At 45.9% G+C, this 21,242-nt stretch overlaps 1 protein-coding gene across 1 annotated transcript; it reads right to left on the bottom strand.

Moving 5' to 3' along the window:
- Positions 1-11,392: 11,392 nt before the first annotated feature.
- On the bottom strand, positions 11,393-19,999 carry LOC119445491 (uncharacterized). The gene is made up of 3 exons (XM_037709771.2): positions 18,908-19,999; positions 16,099-18,129; positions 11,393-11,425 (listed from the first exon to the last, which is right to left on the bottom strand). The coding sequence occupies exons 1-3, from the start codon at positions 19,268-19,270 to the stop codon at positions 11,393-11,395; spliced, it is 2,427 nt and encodes an 808-aa protein (XP_037565699.2). The 5' UTR covers positions 19,271-19,999.
- Between the last annotated feature and the right edge of the window lie 1,243 nt (positions 20,000-21,242).

The raw sequence follows: 21,242 nt of genomic DNA, 5'->3' as shown, positions 1-21,242 counted from the left end.
GACATTCTTCTTCGGACTCATGGTCCTGCGACGCACAAGCTCACCGCTTTTGCGCGGTCCAGCTGTCCGCTTAATGTCAACTAGAATATCGTCTACCCCCGTTTGTTCTCTGATCCACACCGCTCTCTTCCTGTCTCTTAACGTTACTCCTAAGATTTTCGTTCCATTGCTCTTTGTGCGGTCCTTAACTTGTTCTCGAGCTTCTTTGTTAACCTCCAAGTTTCTGCCCCGTATGTTAGCACCGGTAGAATGCAATGATTGTACACTTTTCTTTTCAACGACAGTGGTAAGCTCCCAGTCAGGATTTGGCAATGCCTGCCGTATGCACTCCAACCCAATTTTATTCTTCTGTAAATTTCTTTCTCATGATCAGGGTCCCCTGTGAGTAATTGACCTAGATAAACATATTCCTTTACAGATTCTAGAGGCTGACGGGCGATCCTGAATTCTTGTTCCCTTGCCAGGCTATTGAACATTATTTTGTCTTCTGCATATTCATCTTCAACCCAATTCTTGCACTTTCTCGATGAAGGTCCTAAATCATTTGTTGTAATTCCTCTCCATTGTTGCTCAATAGGACAATGTAATCTGCAAACCGAAGGTTGCTGAGATATTCGCCATCGATCCTCACTCCTAATCCTTCCCAGTCTAAGAGCTTGAATACTTCTTCTAAGCATGCAGTGAATAGCATTGGAGAGATTGTGTCTCCTTGCCTGACCCCTTTCTTGATAGGTATCTTTCTACTTTTCTTGTGGAGAACCAAGGTAGCTGTGGAATCCTTGTAGATATTTGCCAAGATATTCACGTATGCCTCCTCCACTCCTTGATTACGCAATGCCTCTATGACTGCTGATATCTCTACTGAATCAAATGCCTTTTCATAATCTATGAAAGCCATATAGAGAGGTTGATTGTACTCCGCAGATTTCTCGATTACCTGATTGATGGCATGGATATGGTCCATCGCAGAATACCCCTTCCTGAAGCCAGCCTGTTCTCTTGGTTGACTGAAGTCAAGTGTTGTCCTGATTCTATTGGAAATTATCTTGGTGAATATTTTATACAATACTGAAAGCAAGCTAATGGGTCTGTAATTCTTCAATTCTTTAACGTCTCCCTTTTTATGGATAAGTATAATGTTAGCGTTCTTCCAGCTCTCTGGTACACTTGAAGTGGTGAGGCATTGCGTATAAAGGGCCGCAAGCTTTTCAAGCATGATATCTCCTCCATCTTTGATTAAATCTACTGTTATTCCATCTTCTCCAGGCGCTTTTCCCCTGGTCATATCTTTCAAGGCCCTTCTAACTTCATCGCTAGTTATAGAAGGAGCTTCTGTATCCGGTTCATCACTATTTCGAATGGAAGAAGCTTGGCTGTTTTGGCTACTGTACAGGTCAGTATAGAATTCTTCTGCTGCTTTTACTATGTCATCAAAATTGCTGATGATATTACCATGCTTATCTTTCAGTGCATACATCTTGCCTTGTCCTATGCCTAGTTTTCTTCTTACTGATTTCATGCTGCGTCCATATTTTACGGCTTCCTCAATTTTTCCCACGTTATAATTTCGAATATCCCTTACTTTCTTCTTGTTGATCAGTTTTGACAGTTCAGCGAATTCTATCTGATCTCTTGAGTTGGACACTTTCATGTTTTGCCGTTTCTTTATTAGGTCCTTTGTTTCTTGGGAGAGCTTCCCTACAGGTTGCTTTGGTGCCTTACCTCCCACTTCAATTGCTGCTTCTGAGATCAGCCTAGTTACGGTTTCATTCATTAGCTCTATGTTATCTTCATCTTCCTGTTCTAAAGCTGCATATTTGTTTGCGAGCACCAGCCTGAATTGGTCTGCTTTTACCCTGACTGCCTCTAGGTTGGCCTGTTTCCTCTTGACTAATTTCACTCTCTCTCTCTTCAAATTGAGTTAAACAGGCGCAAAGCCATTCGCGCTGACATGGGCGTCCTTGACAAAAGGGACGTCCCCTCGCTCGCTCGCCGCCGCCGACGGGACGAGTAAGGCACGGCCGCCGCCAGGAGGTCCAAGGTGTCCATGAGAAAAAAAATGTCGCCGTTTCACCAGAAAGGCGAAGCATCAATTGCGATAGCAAATTAGTAGAGAGCTATACGGAGTAAGGATAGTAGTTTTATCAGCTGTATAAAATTGGACATGCAGCAGCACCAGCAACGCGCAGAACTGTTTTCGACGCTGGCGCAGAAGTGTTTTCGCCGCCCGCGTTCGCACCGAACGCGCGCGGCGCTGGTGACTGTTGCCGGCAACGTCACTAGTAACGTTGGATGCCGGTGCCTCTGGGGGCGGCTCGGAGTTTTTCGACGAGATCAGAACGCGAAACTCGTCGAGCAGCGTCAGAAGTCTTTACCACCTCTTCGCCTCGCAAAATTTTTATATAAGTACGCATTTGGTGCCGCAGCTACACGTCGCCTCCCCTACCTCCATCCCGTCCCCCCACGGCCTTTCGCGCGACGGAAGTCGCGTTTGCTCTCCGCCGTGCGTTCGCTCCCCGTGAAAGCGCGCGTCCCTCGCGCGCTTTCACTCGCACACACAGCATACGGCGCGCAGCGACGATTTCATCGCCGTTGGACTCCATACGGAACCTCACGGCGACGGCGACGCTGACGGCAGAAATCCGCTTGGAGTGTCCTCATAATTGCTATCGCACTAAAATAACTACGGTAACTTCGCGACAACACACCCCTACAGAAAACAGCTAAGCTTGTAAGCGAGCTAGCTTTACTTCTACATGGATGATACCACTGGTGTTGCGAAAAATACTTTTGAGCAATGCTGGTAGCCACACTTTTTGCGACAGGGCCATCACTCTGTCAGCGAGGGGCATGCAGAAATCTGAGAGGGGGGTAAGGACATCCGGACATCCCCCCTGGATCCGTGCTTGCATGGTCCACGGTTTAACGAAGCGGATGAGGTGCACAACGCAGGTTCCTATTATGTGCTTGACTGCGCCAAATTTGTCATAAAACTGAGCTAAACAGTATGACAAGGCAGCCGTCCTTGTTGTTGTTGACCTGAGTGCTTGTGGCGCATACCCACAGTGGGGGATTGTCCATGAATCGGGTGGAATGGGGCCGTCCTTGTCTATTGTAACTTCTTCCTCCTCTTCTCTCTCAACCTTTGCTACTCTTCTTCTACCTTGCACATTTCCATTGATTTATCATTTTCTTTAATTCACATAGTAAGTACATGCCCCTATGTTGTCCTTGTTGGTGTTTGTTGGCTGCTTATTAAATCGAGCCCCTAGGTTTCCTTTCATGTCATTCATTACATAACGAGGGTCTCGAATCCGGCAACAATGGTGCCTTCAGGTGGCATGTGTGGGTTTATTTACCAGTTGTCTCCCTCCAAAAAGATCACGTACTCGTGACACCTGCGGCAGAAAGAATGTTCCACATGCCCCGCCGAAGTATGTGAGTGGTGATGTGACTGACACTCTCAGGGTTCATTCTAGAAGTAAAACATAATTAAATACCCCAGAAAGTAGATGCGAAAACGGTGCCGCGGTAGCTCAATTGGTAAGAGCATCACACGCGTAATGCGAAGACGCGGGTCGTTCCCCACCTGCGGCAAGATGTTTTTTAATTCATTTGTACTTCCACAGATTTATCATTGTCTGTATTTCACTCAGTAAGTACGAGGAATTTCCCCTATGTGGTACTTGATGTCGTTGTTTGTTGGCTTCTTATACTAGATATGGCTGGTGTTCGGAAGCTGATGCCCCCCCCCCCCCCCCCCGGATATAATGAAAACTATCCGCCTATGAGTGGAGTAAGGATAAGGTTAGTAGTTTTATCGACTGTATAAACGGGTAAACATAGGCATACTAACTAAACTTCCAAGCATGGTGTCATGCACGCACAAGAAAACATGTGCAAAAATCACTCGATGACCGCGGAAACTCGCTTTCAAAACGCTGGTATGCGGACACGCGGCAGCAGCAGCGAACGAATTGACCTTCGCGCAGCCGCTCGCATCAACGCGAACTAAGCCCAGAAAACATAGCAGAGGGCGGCCTCTGTCCAAGTCGCAGAAGGCTTTCAAGATCCAGCGGTCGCCCGTGCCGCCCTGAATGGAACGCGCCCCCTCGCCCTACACTGCCCCCGGAGCCTTGCGGGCCGGCGGGCTCGCGCGGCTGCTCGGGCCACCGGAGTAGAATGCCTGCCCCCTCCCAATCCTCCCCCCGAAGCCTTGCGCGCAACGGAAGACGGCGCGCTTCCTTCTCGCTCGGTTTCCTTGCGTGCGCGAGATTGAGCCGCGATTGCCGGCTCAACCTCGCACGCTTTTACTCGCACATTTAGCATACGGCGCACGGCGACAATTTTATCGCCCGTAGCATTTATACGAAACCTCACGGCAACGGCGACGGCAGAAATGTCCCTGTAGTGTCCATATAATTGCTATCACCATGAAAGAAACGCGCAGGACCAGCGTTGTCCAGCGCGTTTCTTTTTCTTGTGCTCGCGTCTGTAACTACTGGAACCTCCGTACACTGTCATGATGCACCAACTGGTCCAGCAAACCACATCAATTAACTAATAAGAAGATCCGTTCATGCTGGATTCTCGCTTCGAGTGTTAGAACTGAAATCTTGGAAGTCAGGTGACACATGCATGTGTCCAGAAAACAGAGATCAAACGAGATCCGCAAGTTAAAGTCAGGGATGGGTTCCATGAGCCGCTTTCTTCCGTTCACCGCAGCATTTATCAAGTTCTCGCATGATAGGGCGTTGGCCGTAATTTCTTTCACTCGTGCTTCGCGCACTGCATAATTTTTGCTATGTTCTCGTGTCTCATGCGTCTATGAATTGGACTTCCCTCTTTACAGACGTTCTGGCTGTAAGCACGGCGCATTAAATACGAAACCCTGCAAACGAGCGGCTTAGCACACTAGCGCGTCAACTACCAGAGGCCAAAATGAAGAAACTCAATGCGGGTAAATGCCAAATGAAAGTACGCAAAACTAATAGCACACTGCGTGACGAAGCAAGCAGTAAGAGCTAGGGAATACCGCGCGCGGGCCTTATCAATGTTACCGTTAACGCGCTATTGTTAATTGCTCCCTCTTGAAATGGCAATGGACATTCTTTGGGTGCTTTAGCGGTCGCCTAGACGCCGACAGGGACCGACGCGGGCTGTTGACCAGTCACTCAAGAAGCTCCGTTTGAGGTCACAGCAACCACCGCCTTCTGGGGAAGCGGTAACGAACGTCAACGCTAGGCTTCTCAGCTAGGCTTCTCGCGCCTTTTCTTCGAACTACTCAACAGGTCTCCCTGCTAAAGTGTCAGAATTCGAGCATCGATGAGGACAGTTTAGTGTTGTCCTTATCAGGAGTTACCACATTGCTTAACTAATGTTGGATATTTTATTGCCAGTCGCTTGTGTGCACAAAAATGCGAGAGTACTAATTCATATGCGAATTAGGCGAGGGTGCTTTTGGCGTAATCATTGAAGAGCTGTTGTCTGGCTCCGTGAAAGAGTCGCTATGAGGCTTCGACGCAGTGTTAGTGTTGACAGTCTGGACCAGCTTTTGTGAAGGTGCCGACGACGACGTCGGAGTCCCTGTCGAGAACGGGGACACGGTGACTTCACGCCGCTTCGCGCGGTTCCTCATGCCATCGGACCACCATTCGCTGCCCCTTGTCACTGGGCCGGATTCGTCACCGTCCCGTCTCGGAGGCCTCTCCGACCCGCTCCACTTTGAGAACGCTTGCTCTCTGCACAGAAGAAAACATTGGCACGGGCATGTTACCGACCCGGCACTCATATCTTGACAGTACCGAGCGATCCATGCGGCAGCTTGGCTTTTGGCGCAAAAAAAATCACAGGTTAGAGCAGAAATTGGTGCTTTTGGAGCAGAGCTATTTTAGTTCAGAGGAAGGAAACAAGTTTAATGCGAAAATCAATGTGAAATGACACTGTAGAACTTCGCACCTTCGGAAAGATGGCACGCATTACTCAATACGTGAGTGAGTGGAGTACGAACTTTATTGAGGTCCTGAGGAGAATGAATTAAAGCGGGGCCGGAGGCCCCGCCAATCAATCTGGTGGCTCTACCCAGGTCGGGGCCGGTAGACAGAGTCATTCGGCGACGGCCCGGGCCCTCTGGACAGCCTTGAGCTGAGCGATGAGCTCCGTGCTTCTGAGCGCTGAGTCCCAGCAGGACTGGTCAGGAAAGTCCGTGCCCGCGTTGGCAGCCTCTCGGTTGCCTATCTTCTCGTTCATTACATAATGAGGGTCTCGAATCCGGCAACAATGGTGCCTCCCCCCCCCCCCAAAAAAAAAAAAGATTACGTATACTTGTGACACCTGCGGCAGAAAGAATGTTCCACATCCGCCTCCATGGTTTGTGAGTGGTGGTGTGGCTAACACTCTCAGGGTTAATTCTAGCAGTAAAACATAACTAAATACCCCAGAATTGAGATGGGAAGTACTCAGTACGTACTTCAGTGAACTGCAAGTTGGTTTTTCTTTTTTCGTCGCAATATTTTGCTTTCTGTTGTGCAAATTTCTCAATCATTCCTAATTCAACACTTCTATAAACTAACACTTTGTTACCCCTTTGCTTTCCTTAGCTTCATTATCTTTTGGTTTCGCTAAAGACTGACCCGCATGGCAAAATGTATAGCGCGTGCCGGTGGAATTCGGGTTACTACCAAACGTTCGGTTTTAAAGCGATTATCATTATTGGGCTCTTTAGCCTGTTTTAGGCGTCCGTGGTTGGTAATCACAGGTTGAATTTTAGCCGCCGATACCAGGGCACCGACGCCAAGGGCGCGTGCGCTCGCGTTAGTTGCTGACCGTCCACTACCTATTGGAGCGGTTTGAGAAAGCGTGCGAATCATCTACGTATACTACTGTTATAGATTTCCTGGCTAACGGACGTGTTATCTACTGAATTAGGCAGTGAAACAACAAGCGCTACCTAAATATTCTTACCGCAACAGATATACGTTGTTAAGAGCACCATCTTTAAAAAAGCTCGAATAGCTTGCTCTAAGCGTTCGCTATTGACTCACATTGACAATCATTGTCGATGATTTTCCGCACAAATGCCTTTTTTAACGTCACCAGATTCTTTTGTCTTCCTGATATGTTCCCGTACTTTTCGGAGGCCTCGATGACGGCGAAAGCAGGCTTACACACAACACTGGCGTTTTAAATTAAATAGCAGATACGATGAGGAAAAACACATTGCCTTTGGAGTAACTTGTGAGCAAACTTTATTACACTGTTTTGCTGGTAATCAAATTATTGTGCCACTTAACAAAAATATTAATTAAATTATGGGGTTTGGCGTGCCAAAACCACCATTTGATTATGACGCACGCCGTAGTGGGGACTCCGGATGAATTTGGCCCACGTGTGGTTCTTTAACGTGTGCCTAAATCTATGTACACGCGGTGTTCTCTCCATTTCACCCCCATGTATTCTGGTGATTCCAGTTGACCCCTAGTCGGAACGCGCGGCGCGAACGTTTTTCTGAATGCTCGCGCTATGGTAATGTCCAAATCGTATCTTTAGTGAGAGCTGTGCCGGGTAACGGTAGCCAATCTCGAAGGTGATTGAAAGCACCGAAACTGATTTTGGGATCCGGAAATACGTCAGCGACGCCATGTTTTTGGTATTACTTATGCAACCTTCATCTTCTACACTCGTGTCAAGTAGTTAATTGTGCGGATTTAAATATGCGAAGTAGGTGGGTGTTACCGCAGGGGCGGTGTAATACCCGCTAAATGCGGCACTTTAACGGTGAATGTGAGAAGATTTTCTTTAAGACGATGTTTAACGAAATCGTTGTCAGTCTAGCCCCACGAATTTTATAGGACGGTTTCCACTTTCTCACACTTCTTTCCTTTCCTGTTTTCGAGAAGTTGATGAGATCTTGTTCAAAAGTGTGAACGTTTCTATTGCTGCAGCCCAATGTTACTGTCATATCCTTCATCTCACTGAGGGCGGCACAACTTGTCCTTGCTCGTTGAGTACTAGCAGTACCAGATGGAGTGTGGGACAAAGTTTATGATGTGCAGAAGTGTTTCAATGTGTGGGAAGGCAAAGGGAGCGCAGTTTGGCTTGGCAAGAGGGAAAGGGCAAAGGAGCACTAAACAGCTTAAACTGGCCCCAGACCAATTAGACACCTTACGAGCAACAATAATTTGAGAATTAAGTACGAGGCACTCGTAGCACTTACCCATCGGACAGATTAGCATTACGGCGCCGTTCTTGTGCGAACGTGACATTTTTTTCCCGCTAAAATCGCGTGAGGAGATATTCACTCGCCTGGGACTGGTGCCGGGGGCTGCCTGGAGGGCGGCGAGGCCGAGGAGGAACACGAGGGTCGCGGCGGCCAACATGCTGAGACAGGGCACCAGGCTGCCGCGTTCGGACGGTCCCCATCCAGTCGCCTGGGACGTGTCGGTCTCGAAGTCGGCGTCCCCGTCCTGCGGCCCTCGATCCGCCGCTTTCCAGCTGCTGCCTGCGGCGTGCACGGGCGAAGGCATCTGAGAGGTGTCGCCTGGCGTCGCCATTGACTCCCCGTCGCCCTCGAGGCGGTCGTTGAAAGTGTCGGCTCGACTGATGCCGGTTCCCAGTGCGGGTCATTTCTTCTTCGTCTTCCACGACAGCCGCCGCACGTGGTCACTGATATTCCGTAAATCGTGGCGCCGCCATACGGAGTTGTCTGGACTCCAACACACTTGATAGAGTCGAGACGTGTTGTTCACGGGACGTGATACGAGGAATAAAAAACATGACGTTTCCACGTACAGCCGAGCACATTGTTTTGAGGCAACAACAACAACAACATCGAAAAAGCTGTACTGTCTCGTGATTGTTCGTCCAATCTTCTAAACATATTTTCATTTCTATGCTTCCGTATATACAAGCTCCACGTCCGACGGCGGTTCTGAAACAGATATTTTCCCATATCAGACGCATGCATTCATAGTACATAATTTTTAAAACGAGGCTTGCTTTGCCTAGCATTCCATGGTTTCACCTGGGTGGGTTGATTGGTGGCCGGTTTCTCGCCGAGTAGATTCGCTTTTACTTAAAAACAAACAAACCGCGTCTAGGCGCGGTTTGTTTATCTAACTATGACTTGATGATCTAACTATGACATATACCTACAACGAACGGGGGGATCGGCCAAAAAAGCGTGTCCGCGTGTTGATTATAATGATGATATCCATACTATTGCACATACCCCAACAGGAACTTGAAAGAAGCGGCCAGTACATTGAAAACAAATAACAAGAAATTAAGAAATACAAGCCTATCTATGATTTTTCAACATCAGTAGGACAGCATGTAAGCGAGAGCACAGCACGCGGCAGTTCCTTAAAACCAAAGACGAAAGAATGGAATGGGCCAATTTATAAGCAATTCCATTACCGCTTCGCGATTGGTTCGCTTGACATAGATACCAAATGTGCGTTGAATGCGTCTTTTTTTTCCTGTTTTTTGCGTTTGCCGGCAGTGACGTTACGGTGGCTTGATTGGTAGGTGTGCCAAACGGCGTAGTTGGCTGCTTCTCCGCGTCATGACAGCAGGAGTGGCGCTGCGGTCGGAGGTCGGTCGTGAAGTAGCAGACACCTCTTACGTCTGCTACTCGGACTGCTGTTTTTGCGCGCCTGTAAGATTTCAAATACTTTGTTTTTTCCAATTAAAATTTGAAATGAAGTGGGAAATATTCACTGAAAAACACTATAAACGTGTGATGTGTCTTGTTTTAATATGTCGACCTCAAAAATGGTCATTATATCGTCTGCTAAGAGGTAGACGGCAGGCTGAGCTGCACGCGCAGCTGTGATATTGCACCGTTGTTTTATTATTTACCTCAATGTTTAGGCAGTGGAACGGATACCGTGGATCACACTCGTCAGAGTCAAGCTCCTCAGGATTCAGGACTGAGTGGAAATGTAGGTACGGGGAAAAGAACAGGAGGGACACCACTTGCTCTGCGCCCTATTGTGAGTCCGGCTACAAACATGCGAGCCAAGGGCAGAGGATATCGCTTTTTGCGATGCCGCGTGACCCAGAACTGTTAAAAAAATGGAGTGGGCACTTCACCGCGCTGACAAAGAACTTGAACCGCTTTCGATAGTTTGCAAGCGCCACTTTGAGGACCAGTTTGTTGTGCGTGCGTCACTGCACTCCTGTGATAGGCGAGACGGTTGTACAGATTCCGAGGGCACATCCGCGGCTAAGGAGCGACGCTCTTCCATCAATACTGCTCGGCGCGCCTACTTACCTATAAAATACCATTCCCGCAAAGAGAAGAAGCAAGACTTCGACGGGTTGTCGGCCGGTAAAACACGCGAAAAAAGTAAAGCGCGCATGAACTTCGACAGCTTTCCACCGAATCAGTTGCCAATGAAAGCAGCACTTGTTGTGATCCGCCTCTTGTAACCACTCAAGAAAACATTGATGCGAGTCAACTATGCATTTCGCATCTTTTCTGAGCATGGCGAGGTCTTTTCATGTACAAAGAAGAAATTGAGCGGAGGCACGGCTCTATCAACGCAATTGGCGCATTTGTCAGACTGATGAAAGACGTGATTGAGATCATGACGTCGAGGTTTCCTGCAGCCGCCCTTCGGGCCATCTCAAGAAAAGCTGACCGGCTTGCCAAGCTATCTCGAGTACTGAGTGGGAGTGGGAGCGTTCCGGCTGAGAACAGTGGCTTCATACCGGCGAGCCCAGCGGATGTTCTACGTGTTACGCCTTCCAGCACACTTTCCCTCTTGCAGTATGCTACCACCAAGCCTGGCTTCAGGTACATCATGACGTCCAGACTGAGCCAAGATATTTTGGAGCACATGCACGCCTCTGTCGCAAGCCAACCAGCCAACTTCCCTGCAGTTCTTACTGTCGGTTAGCACACTGGAATTCACGAATTTGGCGAAGAGCTCTGCTTCTGATACGTGTCTTCGGGCTTGTTGTGCAGCCTCCTTAGTTTAAACGGCCTTAATTAAGGAGCAAGTGACAAAGAAACAGAAGCATGTCGTCGACCTCCTAGACATTGGGAACTTACAAGCAGCGCACGAGGTGCTCAGTGCCTGTGAAATTGACCACAGCTGCATGGCAACAGAAAAAAGCGATGCCAGGCTGATATATATTATGTGGCCGGCTATGTGGCCAGGAAGTATGTGGCAAAGGCAAGGTGCGCAGAATGTTCTACTCCTTTGTTCACGCCAATAGGACAACGCCTTCCTCCAGAGTCATCACTGACAGTTCACGTGAACATGGGTGGGCTGACGTCTCCTTCCGATAGTCTGAAGAAGATGGTGACGTCCCTAGAAAATACGTTCACGCACTGTTTCAGCGCAAATGCGCTGAAGCGTGAGAGCCTAGCGTAATTTTTATCCTACATCCTGCTGAAGCCTCCAGGAATGGCCGGCTGTGAGACATACAAGATTGAACTTACAAACAAAATTATCAAATTTTATTCCATAAAGCGCCTTCACTTTCTTCTAAAGAGCAGGAACTTGTCGTCCGGACGCACACGAGAAAAAAAACACATGAAATTACTACATGTCTTGTGACCGCAACGATGCAGTGCTGTACTTCCCCTTACGAAAATGGGTATTGAATTTCCGTTGTTGATCCGTTGTACTATTATTGATTCAATTGAAATTACATGGAATTTCAACACCAGTTGACCCACTACAACGAGAGTTCAACGAAACTTCCATTGTGTACCGGTCAAGAATTTTTCCGTTGAATAAATTCGTATTGATTTCTCGTTGTATTTTCACGGAGCAGGTATTACACCGGTGCCGCAGTCACTTTTTACCGCGATCTTGCTCAATCCGGATCAAGAATTTGTGCATCGATAGAGCCTCGTTACCGTCATCGTAACCTGACGAGCATTTAGTTGATAGTTGCATATGATCAGCAGACGATAATCGCCTCAGTCAAAATAACAATATTTTCCATAAAAATGAGTCATATAAAAAGTTTTACAGCATATTAGACAAATTTGATAAGTGCCTCGGACCCGCGACACCTGAAACTCGATCTGGGATCGTTTGGACCGTGCTAGCAGCTATCATATCGCGGTCAAAAAGTTCATGCAATCCCCATCAGGCTTGATCAATCGATCGCGAACGGAGAGGAAAAAGAAACCAGATGACAAACGAGCACTCATTCCTCTGTTTTCCCCGCTCAATATGTCGAAAGATCGACAAGCCCAAACAGCCACTATTCTCAAGAACGCCTTACTTTCATCATTCCGTCTAATTAATACTGGCATCATGCAGCTACTTAAGATCGAAAGTAGCTGCATGACGCCAGTATTAATTAGACGGAATGATGAAAGTAAGGCGTTCTTGAGAATAGTGGCTGTTTGGGCTTGTCGATCTTTCGACATATTGAGCGGGGAAAATAGAGGGATGAGTGCTCGTTTGTCATCTGGTTTCTGTTTCCTCTCCGTGTTTGCTCTGCATTTTCTCAGCAGGCATCCAAGTTTTGCTTAGTACCCCAGATGTTTGAATTAAGATATAGTAGTGGCACGTAGATCGCAACCCTTCCTGCAGCCTGGCAATATGTGAACCGTAGTTATCACTGGAGGATCGGCTCGTTATGGTGTAAGAGTGTGCACATGCACTGTCCTAAAGAGAGCCAGGTAGGACAGCCGTCTGCGACAACATGAATTGTACACCTCTCGCTATATTGCACTGCTTGTTTCTTCATACAAGTGTCCATACGCAGATTTACAAGCAGCCAGCATGTATTGATACAAGTGAAGGATGTTTGTTAGCTTGCTGCAAGTGTATATTCGAATTATCCTAGATATTTAGCTAAACGATTCTCTAATATGATTTGTCTTCAGATACAAAGCTCATTTGAAATATGACACACAGCAAACGCTTTGGCTGAAAGACGCCAGGCTTATAAGACTAATATATGCCCCAAGTAGACCCGAATTGGCAAAAGAAGAACAAATTCTATGTAACATTTCATGTTTTGTGCCACCCCGTCATTCCAGTGTACTGCTTGTATGTTGACGGTCCCCACATGAAGACGGGTGCTAAGCCCTGAAGCAGCAGTCAGTCATGGTACCAGTTGTAACATGCTCTTTATTATTTATAGGCATCACAAAATAGTGTACAAAAGTATATTATACATAAAAATATGTATATATCACTTTGTGTTCACAGCACCCAATACCAATGTATAACAATGTTGCACAACACACAACCTAAGAAATAAACAAGGTTACAAAGCATGCTCTTAGAACAAGTGAGCCCATAAAGCTTTCCAGCAAAACTGCTCTAATATTATTATTTCAAGTACCTTACAGGCCCGTAGGGCATTGTGCAAGGGGGGCGAAAAAAAATTTCACAACAGTGTATACACAACCAGATGAAAAAGAAAAAGTACAATGCATGGTAAATGAAATTTGAGCACATAATCGCAGTAAAGAAGAGGTGATAAAGCAATATGCAGAAATAATAAGAAATATGGCACACAGTTTAAGACTCAATAAAATAAAAAGTGCATGGGTGAGTGCACAATTCACCAAGGCTTGTTATAGCAGATATAAGGCAAACAAGATGTAACAAAAGAAATGAAACAAAATGCTTAACAGGAAATTAAGGGGAAAAATTCATAATATGAACTGACACATGCCAAACGACGACTTCCGTGAAATGTGTAATAAGTTGGTGATGGAATGTATCAGGATTAGACAGAGATGCGATGCTGTCTGGTAGGTTATTCAATAATCTGATGGCTCGTGGAAGTGCTGATTAATTAAAGCTAAAGTGTCACCGTTGCAAGGTAATGTAACATTTTCCACGGTGTTGGAAAATCAAAACACAGCTGCAGTAGTCATCTCGTAAGAAGTGATTAAATTGTAAGGGCTTGTGGGCTACTTCAAGCCCTGTGATGGCATTTCATATTGCCCATGCTTTAACAGTTTAAGGAAAATGTTACTTTACCATGCCACTTGGACAACAATCACTCACTAAAACATACTATGCAAACATCTCATTTGGAACTGGTGCTCAAAATATTTTATGACAAATGCATAAGGTAGATTGCAAGTCTTAGAAGCTACCAGTAGCGCATCCAGGATCTCTGCCAGGGGGGGGGTTGACAGTTTGCCAATACCATCTAAACAGCACCAATTTCGATTTCTTCACGGGAAATTGTAAAAAAAATGCGCTTTTTGCGAGTGTGCAGACGATTGCGCGTCTTACATCTTAGTTGCAGCACTCAAATGCGTAAGGAAAGGTAAGGGGTTAAACAAAAGGGGGGGTTAAGTCGGCCTCAGGGGGGGGTTACAACCCCCGAATCCCCCCCCGTCGGTGCGCCACTGGAAGCTACACTTGAAAGAGACAGTGGTTCAGCCATTGCAATTACTCACCATGCTCATCCTCTAAAATGAGCTTTTCTGCAACAATGACACCTTACTTGCTGTACAACTAGTCTCATACACAAAAACAGTGCTGACACAGAAGAAAAACTTCTTACAAATTGCACCATCAAAAGCTTTTCAACACAGAAAAATACAGGGTTATACGAGTAATGAGCAGGAGAAACCACACCAAATTTACAAGAACAAAAAGAGAAACCTCTGAACTACAAGTTAGCAAGGGAAAGGACTATTTGGTATAGCACACTGTTAACGATTATGTTCACTTGAGCAGCTGTTCACAACGGGCAGCTTTTAGCCAATGCAGTCATCATTAGCACACCACACAAAAGCACCTCTACAGCAAGCTATGTACAAGCTTGCATTCAAAGGACCGCTTTCATGAAAGGGGGAAAATGCTGTGGAATGGCACAGATATGGCTTTTGTGTTGTTTACAGCATATTAGACAAATTTGATAAGTGCCTTGAACAAACAAGATGCAGCAAAGGCGTTAAGAGAATGGACAACCGATATGCAGGCAGTTTTGTTAATAGCAGCCCTCTTTAAAGACATCTTTTGGGGATGCAATTTTTAGGACACACTATGCTGACTCCAAAATACTTTCACATCCCCCCCCCCACCGCCCCCCCCCAAAAAGGTGTTTCACTTCCTGTTTACGACTTGCTTCAGACTTCTGATTTCTCTTCCTCATTATTTCAAATAATAGCATTTGTTGAAGCCTGTTTATTTGAACTGCTTAAAGGAGTTTGTTCCTGCAAGGCACACACTAGAGTTTTATAAAGGGTAAACAGGTTTAGCACACCTATATATGGACAAAAAGTGTGCATGCATGAATTGTAGTAACTCTCTGAAACACAGGCACCTTAGGAAAAGCACACAGATGCTCCCAAAGTGTGCCTTTATTAAAATATTGCCAAAAGCTGACCATGCTAATATAAATAAACTACAGAGACACAGCCCCTTATTACGACATAATGGCTAACAGTGCCCTCTCATTGACTGTACAAATAAAAAAATGTCCATGATATACTGTACTATACCCAAAAAGTAATTACAATTTCTGGTTTTATTCTAGAGCAAGGCTGCACAACTCAAAACTTGCAAAGACCAAAACCAACTTTTCTCGGAGCCACACTGACTGCACTTTAGTGAAAAACATTGCACATCATGCTTGCAAAAGAGCACTTTATGCTTAATGTCATCACACTTGTTGCTGTCCTCACCAAATCTTATGCGACATTAATAAATGAATACAGAAAACGGCTTTTGTTTAGAGACATTAAACAGAATATCTGCTCACAGATGCAGGTGCACCCAGAGAGATGAAGTTGGGCCTGTCTCTTTTTACAAAATTTTACAAAATGGCACTGACAGTTCAGAACTACTTTTGGTGCGTGCATGACTATGTGTTCAGAAGGATTTAACACTCACACAGTGGTTGGTAGCATGTATCGTTGCCTAGCAACAAAAGTCTGCTCATGGGGTTTAGGTTGCCACATGTTGGGCAGCTGTGTTCTATAACAAAACATATATATACCATATAACATTTTGGTTCAGCTTTTCCAAGCATTTGTGACATCCCACTACAAACTCACACAGATTCTAGAACCAAGTTTTCATGCATCGAACACAAGTAAAGAGACTGTTTGTCATTTAAGACAATGCACTTCTTGAGGCTTCTTGCGCTTACGATGCAATGTTCCACAGAAGGAACCACTTCCACAAAATGCAAAAATTTGGCTTCAGAAAGATTTGTTAACAATTCTGACTGCACTCTCAACACCTCCACACACACTTGTACCTCATAGCTACTTGCAGCTGTTGAGCTGTTATGTTCCACAAAAATTTCAATGATGCGTCCAAAAATATTGTTAGCATGTGCATAAGAGTTATTTCTTTTGGACTTATCAAGACGGGCTGTGCAGAACGTAAATGGCCCGACCATCATTTTCTGGAATTCTTTCCTGTCCTCCTTCTCAACACCTTTGCCTATCAGCAGTACAGACCCCACATGGCAAACATTTTTCCGTAGGGAGTAGCCCTTCATTAGAGTCTTAAAAGAAGACCCTAAAGTGCGATGGATATTCTGCACACACCTTGACATCCAAAGCTTTACAAGAGCTTGCAAAATCCCAAACTTGTTGGCAATCTGAAATTGCGGATACCTAGTGCCATTGACATATCGTCCAAGAGTACCATTCATTGATTCAAATGGAAAAAGGGAGTATCCCCACAAAGGACCCCAGTTTATGGCACTGTCGACAATATGCACAAGGAGGTGAGAATTATATGTCATGTACTCGACACCGTATAATTCTTCATACTCAAGAAGAAATTTCTTTATCTCTCCCTTAATTGTGGCAAGCTGCTGAACGCAGATGCAAGGACCAAGAAGGTAATGCATAATCTCCACAAACTTCAACCAATGGTTATACTGCCTCTTAGGAATGCGGCCTTTTAATACGACTGGGGAATAAAACAGCAGCCAATTCCTCCAATCGGCAGCCTTCCATTCCTTTATGTCCTTTAAGGACCTTGGCAGCCGCGAGAGCTCCCACGTGGGGGTGAGGCTCAAAAGACATTCGTCCGCCTCAGCAAGATGTTTACGCAGGTGAAATCGTCGGCACTGGCTGGACTTCAGCCACATAAACATTGTTGCCCGTACAAAACCCGAACAAACGGCATGCATGTAATCTACAACGAAGCCCTCACCAAATGGAAAAAATGAAAGAAGTGTCAGCACACTTGCACCTTTGATTCCACAACTGGGTGCCTGCATGGCCTTGGCCTTTCGAGCATGGTACAGAAAGGACTCATGTGTTCTGAGCTTGTTTGCAGATGCACTTGGAGGGTACACACGACAAAACCCATTTCCTTTCGGAACAACTTGCCCAGAGTCCTCGCACCATGCACAACCATAAGCTCCATTAAACTGCGTCATGCAAGTCAGTTCGCATCTGGCAACGGTGTCTACTGCACAAGGACCAGGAAATGCTTTTGACGTGTGCGACACACCACTGCTGTCCCTCCAAACAACTCCAGTGGATGACAGCTCATTCATCGTTTTTACAAATGGGGTCAAAAAACAGTTCATTGATGGTTTACCTGTGCCGAACCACAGCCCAGCTAACAAAAGATTTTGCACACGTTGTTTGTAAGGCAGTTCATTAACCATCAAAAGAAGTGGCCACATGCTCGCATTGGAGCTTTCAAAGAGGGGCACACCATCAGTATTAAACGTTAAGGTAATGTCATTCGCAGTCACGGGCAACTTGTTGTATTGAAAGCTTTCCGTGATGTCACATACATCAAAGGAAGTGCCTGTACTATTGCGTTGGAGCTTTCCAGACTCCAGCACATCTTGAATTTGGCCTTTGAGGTCCATCACCAGAAAAAATGATGAGCTTTTCAATAAGCTGCCACTCTCATGGTTTATATTGCAGTGACTGCAGACCACATCATTTCCTGGTAATTCACCAATATACCCAGAGCACGTACTACAGTAGAAATGCTTAGCATACTGCTTTTCAGCACCAGCAAAGTGTCGAAAAAAGGTATACTTTGATGTCGGGTATTTGACACCTTCTGGCAAGTGAGCACTAAGAAGCTGCAGTAGGCTCTCGGTGGCTTCTTTTGAGCAGCCATGGCGCAAGCTGTGGGCCATGACCATTAGGAGGCTTTCGGCTTTCGTAAGCTTGGATCCCGGAAACAGGTTTTCATCCTAAGCAAAGAGAAATGGTAGTAAGCAATGGTTAAGTGTTAAGTACAACAGTACAAGTATACATTTCTAGGTAGACGCACCCTTTGTTATCAACACAATAAATTAGAAGATGCTGTCATCACAAGGGCTTCATGTGTCATTTTGTGGTACAGGCTTGATGTTGGCCAACCTGACTTCACTGGTAACCATCTTTACTGCATCATCTTAAGCTACCCCCCCCCCCCCCCCTTTACACTGCAAACCTGCCTCGAACTAATGCAGACGTTAACTCTGCATGGTGAGCACCAGACATCCACCACAGAAACCACTTTAAAAAAGTCATGCTACCTGCAGCACAGTGAGTAAGTGCTTTCATGCCATAAAATGCACGCTGCAATGCACTTTTGGAGCACTGTTAAGTTTCGACACATGTTCAAAGAATATTGTCTCAGCTCCCATTTACCAGCACCAGTTTTGTCGCGCAGTATATCGACAAAACAGCGTTTACATGAGCAAACTCAATTTAACAGCGTGGTTTTGTCATTAATGGAGAAAAATAACTGCTGCAAGCAATGATCGCATCGGTACGCTCTCTACTTCATTATTCTTTAACAGAAAACACTAACGCCAATAGTAGTCTTCACACTTCCATCACAATATTTTCACTATATCATAACTAGGGCACCAAGCTTCTGCAGCTACAGGAGATAATGAGCGGCAGGTGTTACGTCGGCTCAAAACAAGATGTTACAGCCACAAAATAATATTTGGAAACGACGCTTGACACCACAACGCTTACCAACTCATCCTTCCAGCCTCTCGGAAAATGCTGCTCGCCGTGGTCAGGATATACATCAGCGTCGCCTTCCGATTCGCTGTCCTCGGAGGACGAGGTCGACGAGGCTTCACTCGTGGTTTCCAAAATATGGCTGTCTTCAGTTGCACTAGCAGTTGAAGGGAACGGTGCTATGTGGCCTGTGTCAGCGTCTGCTTCGCTTTCACGCGAACTTTCTTCACTGGCATCTGCAGAACCTCGTTCCTTGTCCAACGCGGTAGACGAAGCGCCAACTGATGAACGTTTTCTGAACCTGTATTTTGAGCGTATCGGAACGTCGATGGACGGGTCCCATAAGTACTTTCCAAATTGCCTTTTGGGCGGCATCGGCCGCGAGTGACGCAGGCACAGAGCCGACGGGAGCTTGCACGATTATCTCACGACAAAATACAGCGCTCACCACAGAGTACTACAGTGAACGGCGAATGCGGAGCAGTACAATAGCAGAAGAGACCACAACTTAAATTTCGCACGTGCACACGCTGATACCAGCTGTTATGCCTCCTGGCTAGACTAGGCTAGACCAATGCGTTGCCAGCCGGCCAGCTGCCTCGACACTAACGACTCAACACTGAAAAGTTAGATCAACGTACGCACAAGTTAAGTGTAGAAAAACGCATTTCAAAGTATTAAATATTCATGTGCCACTGACAGGGCTGCAAATATTTATTAAAGCTTTGTTTCAGGATTTTGTCTTGTTGTTTTTTTTTTGTCGTTTTAGACCAAACTTAGCCACATCTAAAAAGTGAGCAGGCAACATTGACACCAACTCTCTTTTTGCGTTTTTTTGTCGCCATTTTGTTAATATTTAGCTCTTCGCACCCTTACCTCCTTGCTAGAAGCACGTGTGCTTGTTTTGCAATCCACGATGTCGCACATTCTTGTGAAATGGGTGGAGGACGAAAAGTGGGACGTATATCCCGTCAGTGCCCTGGCCGACGCGGATGTGGCCTTCCGCTTAATATCCCAGCAGGGATGCATCAAACAACTGCGCGGAACGGTTCACCGCGTGAGCTGGAAGGAAGGAGCGCCACCAGCCTTGGCAGAACTTCTTGCCTTCGGTGAGTACATCTCGTGTTTTTTGACAGCTGTCCCAACTAAAGGCCTGTTCGATTCACTCAGGGCGCACACAACCAAATTTTGTGCTTTGCCCAGGATGTCAGTGTAGCGTGTTGCAGGTATCATCAGTCGATCACTAATACGGGTGTCACGCGGCTCATTTTGATCGCGATCAAGCCCGACTCGGATCGAATTTCTCGATAGCGATTGGTTCATTTGCGCAAGCTGCGCGAGGCAGCCAATCGCGATCAAGAAATCCGATCCGGATCGCTCCCGATCGCGATCAGAAGTGTACGCGCGACACCGGTACAAGATGTGGAAAAAAGCATGTCATAGAGAAAATGATCGACGCGACCAGTGTCTGTGCTAGAAGTTGATATTTTTCAGCTGTGCCTGAGCAGCACAACGTAACACAGCATAGCCATGAATGGCATCCTTCATCAAGTTCATTTGTACTCTCTCAATGGGGATTTAATCACCGATGTGTTAATCAGACAGTTGCTGCTTTATGGTAGAACACGCAAATCGCGTGTTACCGTGTAGATTCCTTCGCTCACGAAAAAAAAACAAAATCTACAAAAGTTAGTCTAAAAAATAATGAAAAAAAAAAAGTAGCTCTTCGCGACATGTCCGGCCTTTTTCCCGCTGCAGACACCGAAAACAAAAATTAGTGTGCCGCTATATTGGCCTAGAGAACACCTTTTAAGTGGCAGCTTACAAGAAACAAGAAACTTTTTCAAAGTCAGTTTTATTTAAATATATCCGCATAACTGCCTTCTCAGACATTGATTCTGATTGCCTCGCTAGGCTGCTTTGCAACTTTATGAACGTAAACTTTTAGCTCAGCTGTGGGTAATCTCATCGTAGTAACAGCTCCCAAGCACACAAAACACTCACATACATGCACCCACCCACATAACACGAAACAAGGGGTTTAATTGTATGTAAATAAAGGGGTTGCACCCTCTTATATCACACATGTGCTTCTGTGATCAGGGGGTCCTTTTTTTGGTGTTTGTGTGTGAGTGCCTGAGCTATTGTATGTTTTCTGTGCTTGGGAGCTGTTACCAAAACTTTTGAATAAACCATGAAAAGTGTGGCTCAATAATTTTTTTTTCAATAGCTCATTCGATAACATGGAAATAGTATTGTCAGCACAGGGGTGTCTAGCAGCAAGCACTGGTGGCATTATTGCTGAAAGGTCCTTATTATTCTTTTATCTTGATGGCATTTGGTGGGC

The sequence above is a fragment of the Dermacentor silvarum genome, chromosome 3, assembly GCF_013339745.2.
Source record: "Dermacentor silvarum isolate Dsil-2018 chromosome 3, BIME_Dsil_1.4, whole genome shotgun sequence".
NCBI lineage: Eukaryota > Metazoa > Arthropoda > Arachnida > Ixodida > Ixodidae > Dermacentor > Dermacentor silvarum.
Note: the sequence above shows the minus strand (reverse complement) of the source record. Positions and strands in the feature narration are given on the sequence as shown.